Genomic DNA, 23,098 nt, shown 5'->3' on the forward strand with positions numbered 1-23,098 from the left:
TCCGCCTGCCAATGCAGGGGGCACAGGTTTGAGCCCTGGTCCGGGAAGATCCCACATGCTGTGGAGCAACTAATCCCATGTGCCACAACTACTGAGCCCGCGAGCCACAGCTACTGAAGCCCGTGAGCCTACAGCCCGTGCTCCGTAACAAGAGAAGCCACCGTAATGAGAAGCCCACAATACCGCAACGAAGAGTAGCCCCCCACTCGCCACAACTAGAGAAAGCCTGCTTGCAGCAGGAAAGACCCAAAGCAGCCAAAACTAAAATAAATAAATTTAAAAAAAAAGAAATAGCTGTTACAATACCAAATCCAAGAGTTGCAAAAATCAGATGAGCAATGACTATTCCTGTCCCAATATCATTCTACCTGATTATGACAGCACAGAAAGTTGTGGTGCAACAACACCCAGGCTTTCTTAAGTGGAACAGAAGAAGCTCTTGAGGGTGTTATGTTCATACTCTCTGTAGAGTAATTAAAGGTGAAGAACCATTAGGACCATTTTACTGATGGAAGCACTGAAGCACTCCATAAACGTTACTGAGGGAGCCAGAGATATCACAAGCAGATAGAGCTAGAAATGTAGTGGGGTGTAGAGACAGTCATTTCTAAATCTGGGTCCAAGAGCATCAGTATCGCCATGGAGCTTGAAAAAAACAGGAATTCCCAGGCCTCAAACCACACCTACAAATAATCCTCTCTGTGTGTTCAATACGTTTCATAAGCAATTCAGACGCAGAACCAAGCTTGGGAGCCACTGATTTAGTCCATCCTTAACAAGGGGAAATTTGTCTCCCACCCTGGGGACACTGGCGATGTTTGGAGACATTTTTGGTTGTCACAACTGGGGGAGGGAATGCTACTGGCAACTAGTGGGTAAAGGCCAGGATACTGCTCAAATCCTACAATGCACAGGACAGCCCTCAAAACTCAGAATTATGCAGTCAAAAATGTCAATAGTGCTGAAGTTGAGAAATCCTGATGTAATCCAACCACTCAGGAAAGAACAGTCCAGAAAAATTACATGACTTTTCATTTCTGCAGGGCAAGGTTGGAGCTTCACTTTCCAGAAATTCAGTCTCATTTTCTTGATTCTATGGGATTTTTTATTACTATTATTGTGGTAAAATACACATAACATTAAAATTACAATCTTAACTATTTTTAAACATAGTGTTCAGTGGTATTAAATACACTCAAATTGTATATTCTGTGTGATTGCGTCTGAATTCAAGACTCTTTATTTGGAGCTCAACTGTCATTTTAGTTCACCAGGCTCTCAATACTCAAATGTCTTGGGAATTATGGGTTTTCAGGCTGAAAAGCTAACTTTAATGCATTTAAGGAAAAGTTTGTATTATTGGTTCCAGCCTTGCTTGAAACATAAGAAACTTGTTCTATTCTATGTATGACTGAAAAAAATCGTAATTGGCTCCTAATGGTTTCTATTATTAAGCAGGGCGCTGAGTGATTACCTCACCGAATCCCCACAATGCCAGGAAGGATGTATAAATATTGACAATTCTTCCTTACAAAGCAGGAGGCTTGTCCCCAGTCACACAGCACTTAGTGGCAGCCCAGATTTTGAGTCCAAATAAGTCCACCCAAAGTCCATGCCCATAAGCACCAGGCCAGCCTGCCTCTCCCAGTGTCCAGCCCCAAAGAAACCCGGCTTTCAAGGCTCTGTCTCACTTCAGGTGGGCTCCTTCTGTAATAACCCAGACCACTCGCCATATTTTCCCTAACTTATAAGGTAATACAATCTTGGCTTTCATAATACAGCATGTCCCTGGAAGTCACATTGTCAGTGGATGCAGCAGGCAAGCTGGCAGTGGCATAGGCATCTCTTCAAACCACCATTAAACTGAGCCCTAAGAGATGGAGAGACTCAAAGAGAACTACCAAACACATGAAATAAGCCAGACAGAGAAAGACAAATACCATCTAGTATCACTTATATGTAGAATCTACAAAAAAAAAAAAAAATCAAACTCATAGAAACAGAAAGTAGAAAAGTAGTTGCCAGAGGCTGGAAGGTAGGGGAAATATGGAAAGGTTGGTCAAAGGATACAAACTTTCAGCTATAAGATGAACAAGGCCTGAGGATCTAATGTAAAACATGGTGACTGTAGTTGAGATACTATACTGTATGATTTTAAATTTGCTAAGAGGGTAAAACTCAATTGTTCTCACCATATGTCAATTATACCTCAATAAAGCTGAAATGAAATAAAAAAAGAACTACTGAACAGATTTATGATTTAGTAGAAACTGTCTGGGTTTTAGTGTCACCCAGTGCTAGATTCACATCAGTAGCTTCCTAACTGTGATCTCAGGCAACTCACTGAGCCTCTGAACAATTATGAACTGGGAAGTATAAAGCCTGCCTTGCTGGACTGTAGGAAGGAGGTGAAATACTCTGTGCAGGGCACTTACCACAGTGCCTAGCACACAATATGTGCTGATTAGATGGTACATGCTATTATTACTACTACTACTACTAGTGCTATGTACAGAACAAGTTAAACTCCTATGTCAAGCACAAAAACTTCAATGTACTTTATGTATTGAGCTTTAAAAATGAGTGAGCTTTATGGGTAAATTGAATTTATATGTATTGAATTATATCTTAAATATATTACAGAAATAGGACAGCTGAGGGAAAACCGTGGGCAATCATTTTGTACATGCTTGCCTAAAAACACATGCATCTATGTTTCTTTGAGAAAAATAAAATCTGCAACCATGTACGAGAAGGAGTGCTATTGTAATTTTTTCTGTTTGGAGAATGGAGAATAACCAGTGTTTTATTCTTATCTTTACTACTCACAATTCAAGCCAAAAGTAGACCACATAAATAGAGATCATTGTGATGGACCACAGGATACAAATGTAGTATGTAAATCAGGCTAACCACCAAGAGCTTATAATAACATCTTATAATCTATTTATAATCTACATCTTACAATATACGTCAAAAGACATGGGCACATGTAAATAATATCAGGCACAGGTTATATTAACTGTAAATAAAATCTACAGGCAAAGAAAGTGGTATAAGAAGGATGGAGAAACAACTACATTACATGATCAAAAAGGACTTGAGCAGAAAGAAGGCTCTCCGCAGTGCCAGCAAAGCCAGGATTTAGAGGAGCGGAGAGCGGAAGAGAGTGCAGGAGGAATCCAAGCAGGCTGGCTGTTAGAAAGAAACTACAAGACATGAAAAAAAAAAAAGGGCAAAAATGTGCAGGGACACACTCCTAAAGGGGCAGCTTCTACAAAGCAAGAGGGTACTTGAGAATTGCATGCAGCACCCGCAAATACCCTGAACCTGGGATACTGTAAAGGGAAATCGTGGCAGGACATGAAGGCAAGCTAAGGAATCTGACTCAAGTCTCAGGGATACTAGAAAGCTCAAGAACCATCCGCCACTTTTTCTTTTAATTGTGGTATACTTTCTTCGAACAAACTCTTTCCCCAAAGCATCTAAAAATGAAAAGAGGTCAATAGCAGCTGCTGTGGCAGGAGTGAGCGTGGAGAGCCTGGAAGCAAATGGCACACACCCCTCGCCCCTGAACCATTTGAGAAGGATCTGCAGAACTAAGATTGAAAAATGCGCATCTCCTCCCATCATCCTCTCTGGGCCTGAACTTGCAGCATAGCAGTCTGCCCAAGTGTTTGATGCACAAGTAAGAGAGATGATCAGGGCTCCTTGCCTGCCAAGATGGCCCATGCTGGCTTTTCTTGATTAGAGATGAGATCTATCTTGTTGTATGGAGAGGATGGAGTTTGTACACTTGGGGCCATAAATAACACATCTAATGAACCCCATTCTACATGAAATAACTTCCAAAAGTTGGTAACACCTATCAGCCTCCCTTCCTTCAGGTTAACATATGAGCAGTTTTACCAAACATTTGCTTGTATTCTGTAGGCAACTGAAGGTTTATAGAGGGAAATAATGCATCCATTAAACAGAGAGATGAACTGATGACCAGTTAGTACGACAAGCCGGTGACCAGAGCTGGTATTATTCAGAGAGAAGTTACACTTAAATCCATGAAAGAACACAGAATCTGAGCCAACGAGTGACACTGGTGAACACGCAGACCAGAGGGCTAAGCACTGAGGTTGTGACTGATTTAGAAAGAAGGAGAAAGACACGGAACCATGCAGGAAACTCACAAAGACTAATCAGACAAGGAGGGAGAATCTCAGAACTGAAGCTTAATGAAGGGAGGGGGGTAGTTTCAAGAAGATACGAACGAGCAGCTTTGCCGAGTGACACCAAGACAGAGTGAGGACCACTCGATTTAGCAAACGGGAGGGCATAGGTACCATCAAAGACAGCAACACCAGAGGGAGGGAAATTGTTATTCATACTAAGATCAAGTAGATTCCATATACTGACAGCACTTAGATCGGCTTGGAATGGAAAGACAGAAAATAAACTACACTCCAGCAAGAGAGTTACTAGGTCAAGAGGAAGATTTTCCAAGGTAGGTATAGAAGAGCTTCCTGTTGAAAGCAGAGGAGAAAAGAACAAATGAAGGGGATTTTGATGGGCAAAGCCTCAGGTAAGGGGAGAGGACAAGTCAAAACACAGGTGGAGCAAAAGAGATGGGGGTTGGGACAGGCTGAATGCCTTAGGAAGAGAGTAGGGACACATCTTCCCTCCTCTGCTGGCAGTGGAAAAGCAAGACAGCATGACAGGAGACAAAAGCATCGAGTGGTCTTTGGAGGTGTGCAAACACATAGCAGAGAACTTCTGAGGCACGGATGGGAGCAGTGGCTTTCTGGCTTCAGTGTACTCGTAAAGAAAGGCATGTGGGGGAAGGACAGAGGCAGGAGAGACTGGAGGACCAAAGAGCATGTGCAAGGAACAGAGGGGCTGCTTCCCAGAATATTGGTGGGTGGCCAAGAGATGGGAGAAAATATTGTGGAGGAGTACTAGGGAGCCAGTGAATATTCCATAGCATGAACTGGCTGCATATCCAGTTAGCATGTTCCTTTATTACTAGCTGATGCCTCCCTCCCACTTGCCCTTTAATTTTTTCTCCTTCTAGACATTTACAAAGCTAGGCAGATAAAGAAGGAGAAAGGTGGGAAACTGTGCATGATGGAAGGGCAAGTAAAAACAAAAATCAGAGCATCTAATTTTCTAATTTCATGAGGACTTGCTTAAACTAGCAGCAATAATGCCTTTACTGAGTAATTACTCTGAGCTGGCAGTGTCCTATAGTCTTTTCATATATTTTCTTTAATCTTCACAACCATTAAAGAAGTGGGAAATTATTATCTCGACTTGACCAGGCCAAGATACCAAGGCTCATAGAGGCTAACTGGGTTCTTACAGAATGGGGGGCTCCAGGGCCCACACCCAGATTTAAATGTCCCAGAGCCCGTACTGTGTCTGTTAGGACACACTGCCTCTCAGCATTATGCCTCGGGTCAAAAGCGCTAGGGGGGGCTTCCCTGGTGGCGCAGTGGTTGAGAGTCCGCCTGCTGATACAGGGGACACGGGTTCGTGCCCCGGTCTGGGAAGATCCCACATGCCGCGGAGCAGCTGGGCCCATGGGCCATGGCCGCTGAGCCTGCGCGTCCGGAGCCTGTGCTCCACAACAAGAGAGGCCGCAACAGTGAGAAGCCCATGTACCGCCAAAAAAAAAAAAAAAGCGCTAGGGTTTTGACACTCTTGACTAAGAAATATGCTGTTCAAAAAATATTAGGTTAACAGGAAGAGTGGATGGGGAGCCTTTCTGGCTCTGTGTATCCAGACAATCATCACCTACAGCCTCAAGTGGCTCCTGAGGTTCAAAGCCAACAACAGACAGTGAAGGCAGGTGCAGGGGCTGCCGCCGTGAACAAAAGAGCTAGCTGACAGCTCTTCCGAGAGCCTCATATGACAGCAAACTCCAGTTGTGAGAAGCTCCTCGGGGCTTCTCCTGTGGAGTGGAAACACAGAATTGTCTCCTCAAAATTCAGAAGGAAGGTAAACCAATCCACTCCAAGCTGACATCCCCTTGAACCTCATGGGCCCTGGCTGAGCAGAACTGATCCCCACTCAGGCAGCTCCCTCTCCTGGTTATTCATTAATTAAATATTCACTTCTTAAGGAAGGTTGTTCACCAGGCACTAGAGAAACAGTATTCAAAAATGGAGTAACTCGGGCTCATGGCTGTTTCTCACGAGCCCCTGCATGATGCAGTGTGGGAGGCCCTGCTTCGGACTCACCTAATGCTCGTCACAAACCAGATTAAGGACCCATCCCTGGTCGGCAGAATCCCAGTCTCTGCAGCTGGGCTGGGGATGTGCATTTCTCACCAGCTCCCTGGGTGACTCTTGGGCACACACAAGGTTGAGGACCACTGGTTTAAGCTGATTGACAAGGACAACACAGTGTGACAAGTGGAGGGGTACTGGAGGTTTGGGGAGAAGATGGGGCAGCAATGCCTGAAACTCCTTTTAGTGAAATGGTAGCTAAGAGCAAAGGAGCAAAGGTAATGTGCAATGGGAGAGAAACAGGTGGTATGACCTTTATTGAACAAGGTAGAAGATTAGGAGAAAACCCCAGTAATAATCACTGCTCAAGTCTTCCTTGTTTGTGCAAATACATTTCCAATTCTTGTGCCAGCTTCCAACTGGATCAAGAAACAGCACCTGGGGACCTCCCTGGTGGCCCAGTGGTAAAGAATCTGCCTTCCAATGCAAGGGACGCAGGTTTGATCCCTGGTCAGGGAACTAAGATCCCACGTGCTGCAAGGCAACTAAACCTGCGCGCCAGAACTACTGAGCTCACGTGCCTCAACTAGAGAGCGTGTGCGCCACAAACTACAGAGCCCATGTGCCCTGGAGTCTGTGCGCCACAACTACAGAGCCCACGCACTCTGGAACCCGTGTGCCACAACTAGAGGGAGAAAACCCACACGCCACAACTGAAGGGAAGCCCGCGCGCCACAATGAAAGATCCCACATGCCTCAACGAAGATCCTGCGTGCTGCAACTAAGACCCAAAGCAGCCAAAAATAAATTAAATAAATAAATAAATAATAAATAAATCTTAAAAAGAAAAAAGAAACAGCACCTGATACCAAAACTGCCACTCTCCAACTTCAGCGGCTGCAGGGCAAAAAGGGACTGGGTCTCTAACTCTTTGTGGAGGTCTCCCTATGGCATTAGCAGGAGCCCTACAATTTAGCCAACGGTTTAAAAGTTCAGTCTTCAAAGTACAGGAGGCCTGGGTTTCTGTCCTGGTCTCACTAACTAGGAAATCATCTAACTTCTATGAACCTCAGTATTATCATGTATAAATGTAGAACCATCACCAAGAAGGAGACAAGGAAACTTCAGGTGCCTCTTGATATGATGCCCTGAAGAGGACACAACTTCATCTCTCTTGCCTGTCTGCCAAAAATGCAAAACCTGAATCTAATTGGAAGGAAACATCGGAGAAACCCAAACGGAAGGACATTCCACAAAACAGCTGTCCTGTACTCTACAATACTATCAAGGTCACAAAAGATGAAGAAAGACTAAGGAACCATTCTAGATCCACGAAGACCAGAGAGACATGGCAATAAATGTAATACATGGTCCTGGAGGGATGTCAGACTGTGAGGAAAATACCTATCAAGGACCTTATTGGGATACTTGATGAAATTTGAATATGGGCTTTGGGCTTTGAATTAGATGATAATGTTGAACTAATGTTCAATTTTCTGGTTTCTTTAAAGAGACTGTGGTTATGTAAGAGAATGATTTTGTTCTTAAGAAGGACACATTGAGTATTTAGGGGTAAACAGAGGTGATGCTCCTAAGTCACCCTCAAATGGTTCAAAAGGGGATAGGTATACTAGAGAGAGAAAAAACAATAGAGCAAATGAAGCAAAATATTAATAATTAGTGAATCTAGATAAAAGGTAGACAGGAATTCCTTTGTACTATTCTTGTCATTTCTGCGTGTGAAATTGTACTGAAGTAAAGTTACTCTTCAAAACTATCAGGCCATGAAAAACAAGGGAAAGACTTAGAAATTGTCAAAGACTGAAGAAGACAAAGGGAACATGAAACATCACAATGCAGTTGGTATTCCTGCACTGGATCCTGTAACAGAAGGACATTAGTGGAAAAACTGATGAAATCCTAATAAATTTTGTAGTTCAGTTACTAGTAATCTACCATAGTTTTGGCAAATGTACCGCAGTTATATTAAGATGTTAACATCAGGAGAAACTGAGTGAAAGGTATAAAAAAACTCTCTATACAATCTTCGTAATTCGTCTATAAATTTAAACTTGTTCCAAAATAAAAAGAATATTTAAAAAAAAATTATTAAGACACACATACAGCAAAGGCTATCCCCAAAGGCAGGAACAAGATACTGACTCCACAGGCCCCTAAGAGTATGTATCAAGATCTACTGTCTTAAAGAAGAGGTTTCCAAACACCCTGGGCCATGGCAGAAGCAAAAAGAAATAGTCTACCTAAACCACTGACTTAGAATCTCTGGGGCTGGGGCCCCAGAGAACATTTGAACAAGTGCCCCAGGTGGTTCTGATGTGGCCTTGGGCTTGGGTACCTGGTATCCAGCTCAGCATTTCTCAGACTTAACTACACAAGGAATCCCCTGGGGATCTTGTTAAAATGCACATCTGGGTCAGGAGGTCTAGGTAGGGTCTGAGACTCTGCATATCTACTGAGCTCTCAGGTGATGCTCAAGCAACTGGTCCTCAGCCCCACCTATGGAGAAGGCAAAGCAACAAGACAGAAGGGGCCTGGGTCCACTGGAGCATCATGCCAGCCCAGGACTGCCATGTGGACTTGAGAGGCCAACTTCTATCTCTTTGAACCATTGTTCTCTTGGGTTGTAGACAAACCTAATTTTAACAACATTTAGACTTCACCAAGTAGTCCAGCCATATTTTAAAGTAACATTCAACACATATCCTCTCTCAAACAGCATGTGAAAAAAAGGTAAACAACTGTTGTCTGACACAAATGTATATAAAATTACTGGGCGGGCTTCTCTACTTTCATGGGTTGCTTCTGAAGTCAACAAAATCTGCCTCAGAGAACAGTTAAAATGACTATGACATGCTGGTCTGATGACACCTTTTTTGAAAACAAACCTAAAAATGTACCCTTTCTTACATTCATGCTCAAACTCAACTAATTCTTATTTGACCTTTATAATTTATTCTAATGAATCCTTTGGGTCCACACAATGCCATGTAAATTTTGCAGTGGTCTTCAATCAGATAATAAAATCTGACCAGAAAAAATGTATAGATCATAAAATAGTATCAGAAAAGTATAGATCATAAAATAATATCAAGAACATAAAAAGTGGAGTTGCCATGGTACCCTAATTTTGAAAATGTAGAAAGCCATCTAGAATCCTATACTATATGCTTCATGAAACCCTTAAGCATACACTAGGTCTCAATTTTTTTTTCCTTTAAATCATTTACAATGACAAAAACCACCTTCCTGAGATAGCCTGTAATCAATAGTAAATGAGAGTTACATCATAAGACTGTCAGTACACAAACTAAACGATGCCTCCACAGGTAAAACCATTTTAAAAATCTTCTTGACATTTTTTCATTCACTAAAAATGTACTGAGTATTTATTACATACCAGACAATATACCAGACCCAGAGTGCATTTTACTCTAATAATAAAATTACAACTGGCTAGGATCCAAGACTCATTCCTCTACACTAATTTCATGATCAAACTATTTTTTTTTTTATACAGCAGGTTCTTACTAGTCATCCATTTCATACACATCAGTGTATACATGTCAATCCCAATCGCCCAATTCATCACACCACCACCACCACCACCCCCCGCCACTTCCCCCCCTTGGTGTCCATATGTTTGTTCTCTACATCGGTGTCTCAATTTCTGCCCTGAAAACCAGTTCATCTGTACCATTTTTCTAGGTTCCACATATACGCGTTAATATACGATATTTGTTTTCCTCTTTCTGACTTACTTCACTCTGTATGACAGTCTCTAGATCCATCCACGCATGACCAAACTATTAATATGACAAAGTAGCAACATACTTGTTGGCTGCTTATGCAAAAACCAAAGAGAAGAGTGATTTCAAAAATTAAGATTTGTGTTGTCTATGATAAAACAATCAGCACATAGTCATGAGTCTCTGCAAGGCAGGGCTGGGACGGCCTCCACTGTGTCAACTGCCCAGAGTCTAGTCCTCTTGTCCCTCCTGCCTCCCTCACAGCTTCAGACACAAACCCTGTATTGACACACTCCAAATAGATGTTGGATGAGTATAAAAACCCCATCCATCGCCACTGCACATGGTACAGAAATCAAACTACACTGCAACTATTATCGCACCAATTTTTCAACACAGCCAGAGAGAGAACGGGAGAAAAAAGAGCTATCTAAAGTCTGTGTAAATTCAGAATAGAAGGGAAACTAAAATAACCCCTAAACGACTGCCAGTATTACTAACCTGGTCGATTTCCATAAGCTTGGGGTAGGCACCCGGCCATTCTATGGCCACCTTGACGATGTCCGCAGGTGGTGGCATTGCAAATCCCCGCAACGTCCAAAGCCGGTGGAAGCGGGATCCTACAGTGTAGATGGCCGCACGTGTCTATACCTAATGAGGAATGACAAAAAGAGAAAGAGAAGTCGCTCAGTGCAGATGCAGGGCGAATTTTGTTTTATCACTTCCTGTTTTCACTGGTGGTTTTGGTACAAGAAACGGCTCTGGGTGCAGAAGACACAGGGTGCCAACTGCACCATTCACGGGTGGCTCCAGAGGAGAGAAGGCAAAGGAGGGGAAGGTGCCAATGCCCTGGAGTTGGAGATGAGGCCCCGGAGAGGCAACAGCCTCCCAAGGCCTCAGTGGGAAGCAAGGCGTCCCTTACTGCCTGCTTCTACTCTGAATGGTGCCCAGGGTCTGAATGAGCCTGGCTCACTCTGCCCAGAAGTACATGCAGACTCCTCGTGCTCAGCAGCCTTCGGAAGGACAGACTGTCCAGGAAGTCATGGCCAGGAAGCAGCATATCTTTAAAATGTTTTCTGTGTGTCACAAATAGAGCTCCTCTGCACTATAGCAACCAAGATATCATAAGGAAGGCGCAATGCCCCAAGGTTCACACACATGCACACACACTCGCTCCCCAAGGCCAGTTCACAAGATGAGAAGAAAATTAATTGTAGCGCCTAGTACAGCATTCAGAACAGACCTTGAATTCTCACTGGAATGAATAGTGTTGCTTACACAAAGGAAGTAAGATTATCCTCTGCTGCCTCTCTCTCCCAGACTCACTCGTTTCTTTTAGGATAACTTTTTTAACTTAATATTTTGGGGGGCTTCCCTGGTGGCTCAGTGGTTAAGAATCCGCCTGCCAATGCAGGGGACACGGGTTCGAGCCCTAGTCCGGGAAGATTCCACATGCCGCAGAGCAACTAAGCCCGTGCTCCACAACTACTGAGACTGCGCTCTAGAGCCCGAGCTCACTGCAACTAGAGAAAGCCTGCGTGCAGCAACAAAGACCCAACGCAGGCAAAAGTAAATAAATAAAATAAATAAATTAAAACAAAATAATAAATAAATAAATAAAAACAATATTTTTGAACAGGTAAAACACTCATGTGATTCAAAACTTGAACGTGTGTGCATGTGTGTATGTGCATGTAAAGACAGTGTAGAAACTCCCTCCTCCTGAAATGATACATCCACCCAATATTCACTTCTATCCCCACCCCTCCAGCTAGCCACTGTTACTAGTTTCTTATGTATCGTTCCAGAACTTCTTCAGGTATATAAGTCAAATGCAAAAGCATATTATATTTCCCACTTACTTTACATAAAAGGCAGCATTCTATACCCTGGTTTTTTTTCATTTCATGTATCTTCTAAATCCTTCTATATTAATACAAATTTTGTGTCCTGGTTCCTTCTACAGCTGCATAGTTGTTCTTTGTATCTTTTTTCTTTAATATTTTATTTGATTTCTTTTTTTATGCTTATCAGCCTTTTATTTTTTTTTTTTTACATCTTTACTAGAGTATAATTGCTTTACAATGTTATGTTAGTTTCTGCTTTACAACAAAGTGAATCAGTTATATGTATATGTATATCCCCACATCCCCTCCCTCTTAAGCCTCCCTCCCACCCTCCCTATCCCACTCCTCTAGGTCATCACAAAGCATCAAGCTGATCTCCCTGTGCTATGAAGCAACTTCCCAGTATCTCATCTGAAGAACCAGTCCCCTGCCGTGGGCCACTGGGTAATCTCTCACCTTTGGCTGTTATAAACAAGCCTCTGGTGAAAAATCTTATGCATACATCATTTTGCTCATGTGCAAGTATATTTTTACAGTAGATTCATAGAAGCAAAATTGTGGGTCAAAGAGCATAGGCAGTTTTAGATTTTGATAGCCATCTCCAAGTATATCTCCATAGTGAGAGTTGTACCAATCTATATTCCCTTTAGCAATGGATGAGGCTTGCCTCTTTACACACAGACTCACCAACAGATTGAACTTTTGCACACCTGATGCATTGAAAAAAAAATGTATCTCAATGAACTTTCCTTTTATTTTAATTTATTTATTTATTTTTGCCTGCGTTGGGTCTACATTGCTGCGTGCGGGCTTTCTCTAGTTGCAGCGAGCCGGGGCTACTCTTCGTTACGGTGCGCGGGTTTCTCATTGTGGTGGCTTCTCTTGCTGCGGAGCATGGGCTCTAGGCGCACAGGCTTCAGAAGCCGCGGCACGCAGGCTCAGTAGTTGTGGCGCACGGGCTTAGTTGCTCCACAGCATGTGGAGGGCCCAGACCAGGGCTCAAACCTGTGTCCCCTGCATTGGCAGGCAGATTCTTAACCACTGCACCACCAGGGAAGTCCTCAATGTACTTTCAATGTCTATTTCTCTTATTGTGAGAGAGGTTGAATATAAAGATGCAAAGTTCCATGTCTACTTTTCTGTGAACTGTCCAAATACTTTGCCTTTTTTCTACTGGGTTCTTAGCCTTTTTGCAGAAATTGATCTCTGTATGAAGATGCTAATCAAACAGGTGCCTTTGGTTCTTTATCAAACCAGAGTGGGCTTTGTCAGTTACTATCCCTCGAGCTCAGTGGCCATTGGGCGTGACTAAGATGATAGAGATAGCAGAGTTAATAATGGCAGCCTAATGGCAGTTAATCATAACAACACCAGCAGTTATATGAATAACTAACTTCACCAGAGCTGACAAGTAAAGGAAATGACGCAAAACAGAACCGCTGTCCCTTTGACCAAGGATGATGACGACAGCCTGGTGTGACGATAATGAGTGCTAACCAGCAGAGGCAAATCTTCAAAGCAGTGGTTCAATAGCTCGTTCAACAAATAATTACTGAGCCCTACTCTGTACCAGCCCTGTTCTCAGTGCTGGGGATACAGCAGCAAATCTACACGTTAGGTGGCGTCAAGGGACATGGACAGAAATGAATCAGGGAAGGAGAATCTGAAGCATGTGAGTATATCTCTGTGGGAGGGGCAGGACTGCAGTCTTAAATAGGGAAACCAGGGAAAGCATCAGTGAAACACAGCATCTGAGTAAAGACCTATGAGAAGTGAGGCAGTGAGCCATGCGGACATCTGGAGGAATCATGTCACAGGCCAAGGGAACACGTCGACTGAAAAAAAAATGCACAACCTAAAAGTTGAGAGTTATGTTTTATTGATTGGACATTCTTAGGACTTCAAGCCCTGAGGCAGCATCTTAAATAACCCTGAGCAAACTGCTCTGAAGAGGAAGGGGGGAGCCAGGATGTATAGGAGTTTTTGCAACAACACCAGGAAGTCAGAACAAAGATTACTGTTAATAAAAGAAAACTAGATACCTCAAGTTAAAGAATTTAATGCTTTTCTATGCATGGGAAGATGCAAGAGTCTGGGCTCACTGAAATCATTCCTTTGATATGCACCTCAGCTATCTGGGGCCAGTAGTGTTTCCTCATCCAGAGTTTCCTCAAGCCGCACCATAGGGGTTGGCTGCAGTCTGATGACTGCTAGATGGCAAGCGTTCTTTGTTTCCTTCCTGAGTGCCCTCAGGGCTCACAATCAGGGTGGCTGTCATGTGGTAGCTAGATTCTTTGTTTACCAATATGGTAGGCAATATTCTATTTCTCAAACAGCAAGTGCAAAGGCCCTGAGGCAGAAGCATGCCTTGTATGTTCCAGAAACAGGTGAGTGGCCAAAGCCAAGCAAGTAAGAGCTAGAGTAATAAGAGAATGAGTTCCAGCAGCTGTTGGATCATAACTTGGTAGGTTCATTGACCGTACTCTTGTCCCCCCTAGACACTCCTACCCTAACTCTTGGTCGTGACTTCTAAAGAAGGAAGTCCATGTCCATGCACACCTATTCAGAATATAAATCGGTACAACTTTCCAGAGGTACTTTTGGCAGACTGTACCAAAAGCCTTAAAATTCTGTGTTCCCTTTGAGTGATTTTACTTTTCTAGGATGCTTCCTCAAGAAATAATTATTAACTTAACCATAACAATGCCAATTGCTGTTTTGGTTGTAATTCCCCAAACTTGACAACAATTTAATATTCAACAACAGGGACTTGCTCCATAAATTATGGATCTCCTAGGTACAAATACAAGCAGACAATCTGCACTGGGACAGACTTCTTCATAGTCTCTACACTCTTTTAATTCACTTGAGAATTCCAAGGACAGTGTATTTTATCTGTACCAAGTCACTGCAATTCAAGATCTAGATTCAATTACACTTCCTAGAGTAAGAGTTAAGAAAACAGGTTCTAAAGTGAAAACAGACTCAGTATAAATATCAGGTAACACTATTCAAAACAAAGAACACATAATCTTGGTGGTTAAGAGAGTAGATAATAGAAATAAAAATGCATTTTGAGCGCCTTCCTCCCAACTCTACACAAAATAGTCTAGAATTACACTGAAAGAGGTCATCTGGCCTTCCAGGAATCAAAGGCCGAGCGTGCTTTTTTTCCTTTTTAACTGATATTTATTTCTCAAAGACTCTTCAGACAAAACCTGTTGAACAGGTGAGAACAGAATAATGCAGTTCTCCCTGTGTCTCTGTGGAGAACAACATTAGAGCAGTGTATAAAGCAGCCATTGAGAGCAAAGAGGCGAGGGTTCATCCCTTGGGAACTCACTTAACCAGTCAAATTAGACCTCATCAGTTTTCCCCACGTTAACAAATGGCACAGACAGGGTGCAGCCAGGCTCCCATGGGTAGAGTCAGGTGCACAAGTGCAGAATGAATAATCTGAGCCACATCGTTATCCTCAGAAGTCCACATTTTATCCTCTTGAATTTATATTTCCAGGAGGGAACAGTTAGCTCTGAGGCTTCTATATATCGTCACTGTTGCTACTGATGTAATTCAGAAGAGAAAGTTTGTAGCTCAGGTTTTCTTGCCCTTGGCACTGTTAGCGTTTGGGGCCACAGTCCTTTGCTGTAAGATGGTTCGCAGCATCCCTGGCCTCTACCTACTAGAGGTCAATACTCCTCTTTAGCTGTGACAGTCAGAAATGTCTCCAGACATTGCCGAAAGTCCTCTGCGAGGCAAAATCACCCTCCAGTTAAGTTGTGAGCTACCAAGTTTTCTGGGCAGATTACTAATGATCAGGGAAACCCATGCCTGAACTTCACATAAGACAAACAGTCTCATCAGATTCTCCAAGAAACATCAACACGCAGGCCCAGGGCTTGGTCAGGCGTAACTGAGATGGAAATGCATTTCTAAATTTCAGTCAACAAACGCAATCTCCTAGAGTCTTTGCTTCCCCAGGCACAGCACTCAGGGCACTTGAGTCTTCTGTTCAACCTCCCCCTACCACACCTGGAGCACTCTCATGGCAGGGTGCACATCCTGAACACAGTTACATCACCAGGGCACACAAGCATCTCATTCATGGTGTCGGCTGAATGCATACTTTCCATGACGGACATCTCATCAGAGCTACTGGCGATAAAACCAAGTCTAGTCCAATTTGCCCAGTAAATATAAGCTGCATGAATTTGTGTAATAAACTCCTTGATATAATAATTCTTATGCAAGCTAAAATTTAAGAATCACTAAAGGGAAGTGTAGGCTAGACCTTCCAACCACTCTGCCTTGTGGTTCTCCCTACCTAGGGAATGAGTGGAGAATTCTACAATGTTCCTGCTTCACTGCTGATCGGTTTACTTTATTCCAGTACCAAGATTCTACAACCTTAATATGCATGTCAAAGAGATTGTTTATAGTTGAGTGAATTAAATGAAAAAAAGGAGTCACTTCTCACTTGGGAGTTAGTTACCAAAATCTGCATGTCAGATGTGACTCTATAACCCCTGAGCAAGCTGAAATTGTCTTTATCATTCTGCTGAATGTCTCCTTCTTATCTTTGGGTCATGTCTCCAAGACAACGGAAAAAAACCACTCTTGATTCCCATCTAGAAATCTGTCTGTTGCTACACATTGTTCTAAGCCCAAAGTGCTACGTGTCTGTGTTGGAAACTCATCTCACTAAAGTCTCTTAAAGATCTGTTACATCTCTCCCTGTTTTTCCAGGCAGCTTGATTAGGTCTTGGAGTTCATAAAATTCCCAAATACCTCACACATTTTTTTCTGCTGAATTTTCCATATAGTTTTAGCTTTGGGTCCCTGAATGGCTTTAAACCCTTTTATCTTATTTCTAGACTTTCTGTTACACCAGCAAACCCTATTAAGAGAATAAAAAGTTAAGCCTATGAGGATGTTCTATAGGATCTGTGTAGTGGGAAAACTAGCACGATTGCCCTGGTGAACCGTGTGCCGCCACAAACTGAAAGAGCCTGACAGATGGATCAGTAGAGGCCAAAAGGCAGATCAATGGGAAAGAAACACCAAACAGCTGGAGGAACGATTTGCTTCAACTCCTCTGTCCCTTTTCTCCATAGGCAAGCTGTCCTCTGCCCCACTGGCCATCATTATCCACTTATGACAGATAATAGGTTTATAATGATTATGGGAATGAATAGTGGGGAGGGAGAACTAGTCCCATATTTTAAATGTTAAGTGGTCCTTGATAGAAAAAGAAATAGACAATGTTTTCCCTTGGCATTCGAGTTACATACAAAGGAAAAGGACCTCTGAAAGTGGAACTGAAAGCAGCCTTTCTCTCTGTACTATGTAGAGGAGGGGGGGGGAAAAGAAATCAAACAAACAAAAAAAAACCTTTCCTCAATCCTCTTAGGTTCAGTAGCTGAGGCATGGAAATTAAACTAACAAAACAAAGATTAACAGGAGAAAAAAAGTTTATTTATTCATGCAATGCCTATACGTGCAGAAGAACTCAGAGGTGAGTAACTCAAAGAGATGGTTAAAAGTTGGAGCTCACAAACCGTCTTAACAAGGGGTGATAAAGTGTGGAGAAAAGGCTAGACGAAGGACGAGGGGGTTAGGGCTTCTTGGGTGGGGGTGGGGTGGAAATGTATGTTGTGGAAAGGTAACTTGGAAATATATGGTAAGAAAGGGTTGTTTAGTAAGGTTTGTTATGCCATCTCAAGTCCTCTCAGGTGACAAGAGTTGTCTCTGGAATAGTCCTCTTTCTAGTTTGGGAGAGAAGGACATTTTTACAAATGGAAATTTATGCCCTGCTTTTAAGTAGAAAGAAGAAGGGCAGAGAGCTCCTTCTGAATATACTGTTTCTTAATTGCTTTCAGCTCAAAAATAATCCTTAATGCAAAGTGGAATACTTTGAGGTGGCATCTTCCAATCTCCTTTGACGACCCTGTCTGCCTTGAGCTCTCTAGTTTTCTCTTTTGAGGACACTGCCCTGCACCATACACTGTGCCTCAGGAAGGCTCACTGGAAACACATCTGCATAAAAGTTTTGTTCCCCTCTTCTTTGTACAACATTCTTTTTATTCCAAATAGACTTATAGTATCTCAACACCCTAACTGTCTACATAGAAGATACAGGAAATAGGAGCTGTCAGCCGGACATTACTTGGGATGTTGTGATCATTCAGGCTTGCTGAACTCTGCCTTTGTTTCCCTTCCCAAACATATATCAGGGAGGGACAGACACTCCTCTTCACCAGTCACATAGGTAAGCAATGACTGCCATAGGTAGTGGGCGTGTGCCCCCTGCACTGGAGGGTCCGTATGGAGCGATAAATGGTGGGGCTGCCATCTCAGATTCTCCATCTGAGTTAGGGAAATGATGGCCGACGAAAGTAAAGAGAATTGAATCAAATGCAGAAACCCAATATTTCATTTTATGGATATGCTGTGCACAAAAGCCTCATGTGGTAATCTCACTATTAACGCGGCCCATTTACTTGCCAGGTGGGGAAATGTGAAATTAGACACTCTTGGCTTACTATATGCTGCAAACTTGCAGAGAACAGTGCTTTCACAGCATCTTGAATTCTCATCATGGAGGCCATGGGAGAGTTGGCAGAAAGGGGCAGGCACGAGCTGAGAGCAGGCACTGAATTGGGCACTTGAAATACACACTTTCTCACTTATTCTTCACCTCAGCCCCCAGCGACAGCTGGCACTACCTGAAGTAAATGAATGAAGATGCTAAATCTCAGCAGTTTGAATAACTTCCTCCAAATATTTACATATTCTCAAGACGATGGGGCCTCTCTATCGTGATACCCATTGTGGGTTATTGTATGTCCCCCTCCAAGTTCACATGCTGAAGGCTCAACTCCTAGTACCTAAGAATGTGACTGTATTTGGAGACTGGGCCTTTAAAGAGGTAATTAAATTAAGATGAGGTCATTAGGGCAGCCCTAATTTCATCTGACTGGTGTCCTTATACGGAGAAGAAATTTGGACCCAGGTACAAAGGGATGACCATTTGAGGACACAGGGAGAAGAGAGCCATCTACATGCCAAGAAGGGAGACCTCACTTTGCTGACCCTGCCAACACCGGGATCTCAGACTTTCCGCCCCCAGAACTGTGAGGCAATACATCTGTGTTGCTTAAGCCACTCGGTCTGCAGTACTTTGTCATGGCAGCCCTAGCAAACTCACAACACCAAAAACACAAAACATAAGAGGCTCATAGTTTAACACAAAGATGCTTAGAATCTTCTGCATTCCAAAAAGCACCATAAAAATTTAAAGACAAATAACAATCTGAGAAAATACTTGCAACGACTATGACCCAACCTGGCATAAATATCACTAATAATATAAATTTACAAGAAAAAAATACTTGTACAACCTAAAGGAAAAAAAAACCAGACAAAGCAATTCACACAAGAGGAAATATATGATCAATAAATACCTAAAAACTTCATACTTAATAGTAATAAGAGAAAGTCAAATTAAAATACAAAAATACCTTTGTTGAATATCATATCGGTAAAAAAGAAACAAACACTTATTGATTGGTGACACAGCAGGCAAAATAATATTCTCATATATCGTTACCATCAAGGAAAAAAAGATAAAAGCAAAAGCCCTTTGAAAATAAGAAATTAATTTATTTTTAATCCATAAAATTGAGTAATAAATTTGGCTGTTATAATTTCAGTTCTGATGAAACCACTAAAGCAGCATTTCTTAAGCACTGCACTAATGAAATTTTGGACCAGATCCATCCTGGAGACTGCAGGGTGTTTAGCAGCGTCCCTGGACTCTATCCATCAGAGGCCAGTAGTACCTCCCAGTCGTGACGATCAGAATGTCTCCAGACATCGCCCAATGTCCCCTGGGGGACAAAATCACCCATGGTTGAGAACCAGGTCACTCAGGTGACTGATTCTAATCTTGCTTTTTAAAAAAAACTTTTTATAGAGACCAACTTTGCAAAGTGGATATTAATAGTCATACATATAACATTTTAACTGCAAAAAAGGGAGCTGAGATATAGAGCAAGGATCAACTGAAGAAAGCCAACAGGAAAGGGAATCTGACATAAAAACATGAATACCTTGATACCACTTGAGGATAATTTGGAACATGTTACTCCAGCGTTATTTCCTTCACACACAGCTCTAGCAAGCTCTTGTAGCTTCAGTTTTTGTCCGTCTAGTGGTCTAGTGAGCTTTTCCATCTCTTTTCTTCAGGTAGCAGGCCCTGTCCCACCGGCTACTAACCAAGAACAGGCATGTGGCAGGCCTGGCCAATGACAGCACCCATCTCCCTGGCAACAGTGATTGGTCCATGGGACAGACATGGTCCAAGCAAATCGATTTCTGGGGATTGATTTATGAGGCCTTGGAAGGAGAGAGTTCTCTCTTTCTGCAGGGCTTGTTAAGCTGAAGCTGTCCGCAGCCATATTCCCTCCAGATAGGGAAGGGCCATCTGCTATAGGAAGGACTGAGGCAAAGAGAAGCAAAGACAAATAGAGAGGAGAGACAGGAGGGAAGAAAAGCGGCCTCGTTGAGTTTCTGTCTCCTACACGTTTCCTTCCAATCTCTGATCTATCCTAATATCCTTCCTAGATTTATGAACTCTTAAATTCCCTGTTATGCTAAGTGAGTTTGAGTTAGGTTTCCACCACCTGTAATTGAAAACCTCCTAACTAACAAATCAACGCTACCATAACATTTTACTACCCTGAGTTAGAATCCTGCCATTCCCTTAGAGATGACTGGCACACAAAACACACTGAAGTGACACAATCTAACCTCGCAGCCTAGAGGGAATGATACTGTGCTCCCCAATTCTAGAGCTCTGATACCTGTACATGCATATTCCTGATGGAGCCCTCGGTGCCTAGGAGCTGCCTTTGCTCTGTTGGACTGCTAACAGCAGTCATGCCTGCAATTCAGGAATTAGTCTTAGTCTAGCATTTCCCACACAGCACTATTTCTTTGAGATATTAATTAATTTAATGCAAAAAAAAAGTCAAAGCTCTTGTAAAACATTGAATGGATAATAGCGAATAATAATAACTACTTCACGGACTACATACTTTTCATAACAACCTTATGAAATAGGTACCATTTACTAAACCATTTTACAGACGAGGAAACTGAGATGCAGAGACATTTGAGTAAGTTGCCCAAAGTCTCATAGCCACCTATGGAGCCCAGCCAGAACTCAATCCACATCGGTCTGATTCCATAGCCCATGGTTTTAATCACTATACCATATTTTGAAAAGGGTTTATTTACTACAGGACTTATCGGGCCTTTAATGTAATGTAGGTGTACTCTGAAATCTTCATATGCAATATACAATGTTTCCCAAATGTATCTGTCCAGAAAACCCTTTTATCTTTTTCCTAGAGCATCCAGTGACACCGGTTTCTCATGGGACACACTTTGAGAAGTGATGCTTTCAGTCCATTTGCCTCCTTTGTCTCTCAGGAAAAATGAATTGTTGAATAGTCTTGGCCAGAAATATAGTGGAAAGTGGCAGAGAAAACTCTCTCCTTTAGTCCCGTATTGAATTATCATCACCTGCGTCTACGGGATTGTCTCCAGGAAAGCAGCCCAGTTCTTTGAGTAACTCTTTCCAATTCACACAGGAATTCAACTAACCACAGCTTCTACTGTGCAAACCGTCAGAAGATAAATAACAAAAGAAAGAGAAGATTTGTAATTGTGATAGCTAGAATCTGAACATCTCACTTATTGCTTTAAATCTCTGGAAGGTGATTCAGGGCACATAAACCCTTCTGGCTCCAGCCTGCCTCTGAGTGCCACAACTCCAGTACACCCTTCCCCACCAAACTGTATCCCTGCGTCCTACCCCCACAGACACAGGCAAAGACTGTAAGTCAGACATGATGACAAATAGGTTTTCCCTTAAGATCATCGACACAGTGCTTTTGCAGTGGCTGATAGGAGCACTACTTAAAGAAGGCAAGCCCCAGACTGGCCAGGTCAGGATCGCTCTCCGAGTGTACCATGATCTACTGAACGCAGAGGGACAGCACCGAGTAAAATGTTGGCTATCTCTCTCCTCATCAAACTGCTGGCCATTTCCTGGGCTTGCCAAATTCTTGTGGCTCCTGCCTCTGTTCATAATGTTCCCTCTGCGTTCCAGAACGTCTCTTCCTCTCCCTTTGTGTTGGCTTCAAAAATTCCCAACTAGACTTCAAAGCCAATTTCATGTGCCCGCTCCTCTGAGAGATCTCCCTGACCCCAGAGCCTCCAAGGCTAGAAGTAACTGCCGCAACATCTGTCTTCTTAGGTGCTTACAATGCACCAACCAGAGCACCTTTCTACACCTTATGCTATTAGTTTATGAGTTCCCCGAGGGCAGGGGTCATATATCTTACTCATCTCTGTACCTCTGCTCCTGACCAGATGGCATGGCAAACAGCTGCTCAATAAATATTTTTCAGACAAGTGAATAAATAGACGAATGAATCACTCTTTCCTTAAAAGCAAATTCAGAGATTTTTTTTTTTTTGATATGAGAGATTACTCAAGCCAATGATGCATTTTTAAAATCCAGAATTCCTTGCACAGAAGACCTTTAGGAGCTTCTTCAAGCAGCACCTAGTCATTTGTCCACTGGACAGAAACAGAAATGGAGATGCTCACAGGTGAGAGCAGGGCTGATTCCAGATTCATCTTCCTCCCAGAGAAATTCTGTCAAAAACAAGATGAGATCAGAGCCGCTGATTCTCATCCCTTCAACTCTGAGCTCTCTCTCTCTCACTTAGGGAATCAGCATCTCAAATGGAAAGTTCATTATTTTCAAACTAATGTACACACTTCTTCCCTTGTTCTGGTTTTTGGATATTTGCTTTTCAAATTCCTTTTCGGCTGTTGTAATGCCAGTGACTGCTCCCCTCCCCCCGCCCCCAGCATCTCTCCCAGCTACCCTCCTCCGGCAATCCCTGTCACTTGGTGATGTGTGCTGACATTCCCCAGTGGGGCAGGCAAAGCTCAGCCTTAGTTCCCTATCTCAGAACCCAGACTCGAGGCCACAGGAAACGCTGGAGCACTTCCACCATCCTGTGAGCCAAACACTCAAAGTTTCCAAACCTGCTGATCAAAAAACAATACGCAAAACCTCTCTCCTTCCCTCTCCAGCAACAGCAGAGCCCTAAAGGCCACCCTAGGAAATTCGATTGCATCAGATTAGCAGTGAGGGCCTTCTGCAGAAGGCGGGTGCTGGGCT

General features: G+C 42.8%; 1 protein-coding gene across 1 annotated transcript in view; it reads right to left on the bottom strand.

The window, feature by feature from the left end:
• The window catches only part of ELMO1 (engulfment and cell motility 1), a 495,322-nt gene that overhangs the window by 439,499 nt on the left and 32,725 nt on the right, over positions 1 to 23,098 (bottom strand). The window contains exon 2 of the mRNA XM_082847008.1: positions 10,490 to 10,639. Coding sequence (XP_082703134.1) covers positions 10,490 to 10,567 — 78 coding nt within the window. The 5' untranslated portion in view covers positions 10,568 to 10,639. The remainder of the gene's footprint in view (positions 1 to 10,489; positions 10,640 to 23,098) is intronic.

This window comes from Leucopleurus acutus, assembly GCF_964270905.1.
Source record: "Leucopleurus acutus genome assembly, chromosome: 9".
NCBI lineage: Eukaryota > Metazoa > Chordata > Mammalia > Artiodactyla > Delphinidae > Leucopleurus > Leucopleurus acutus.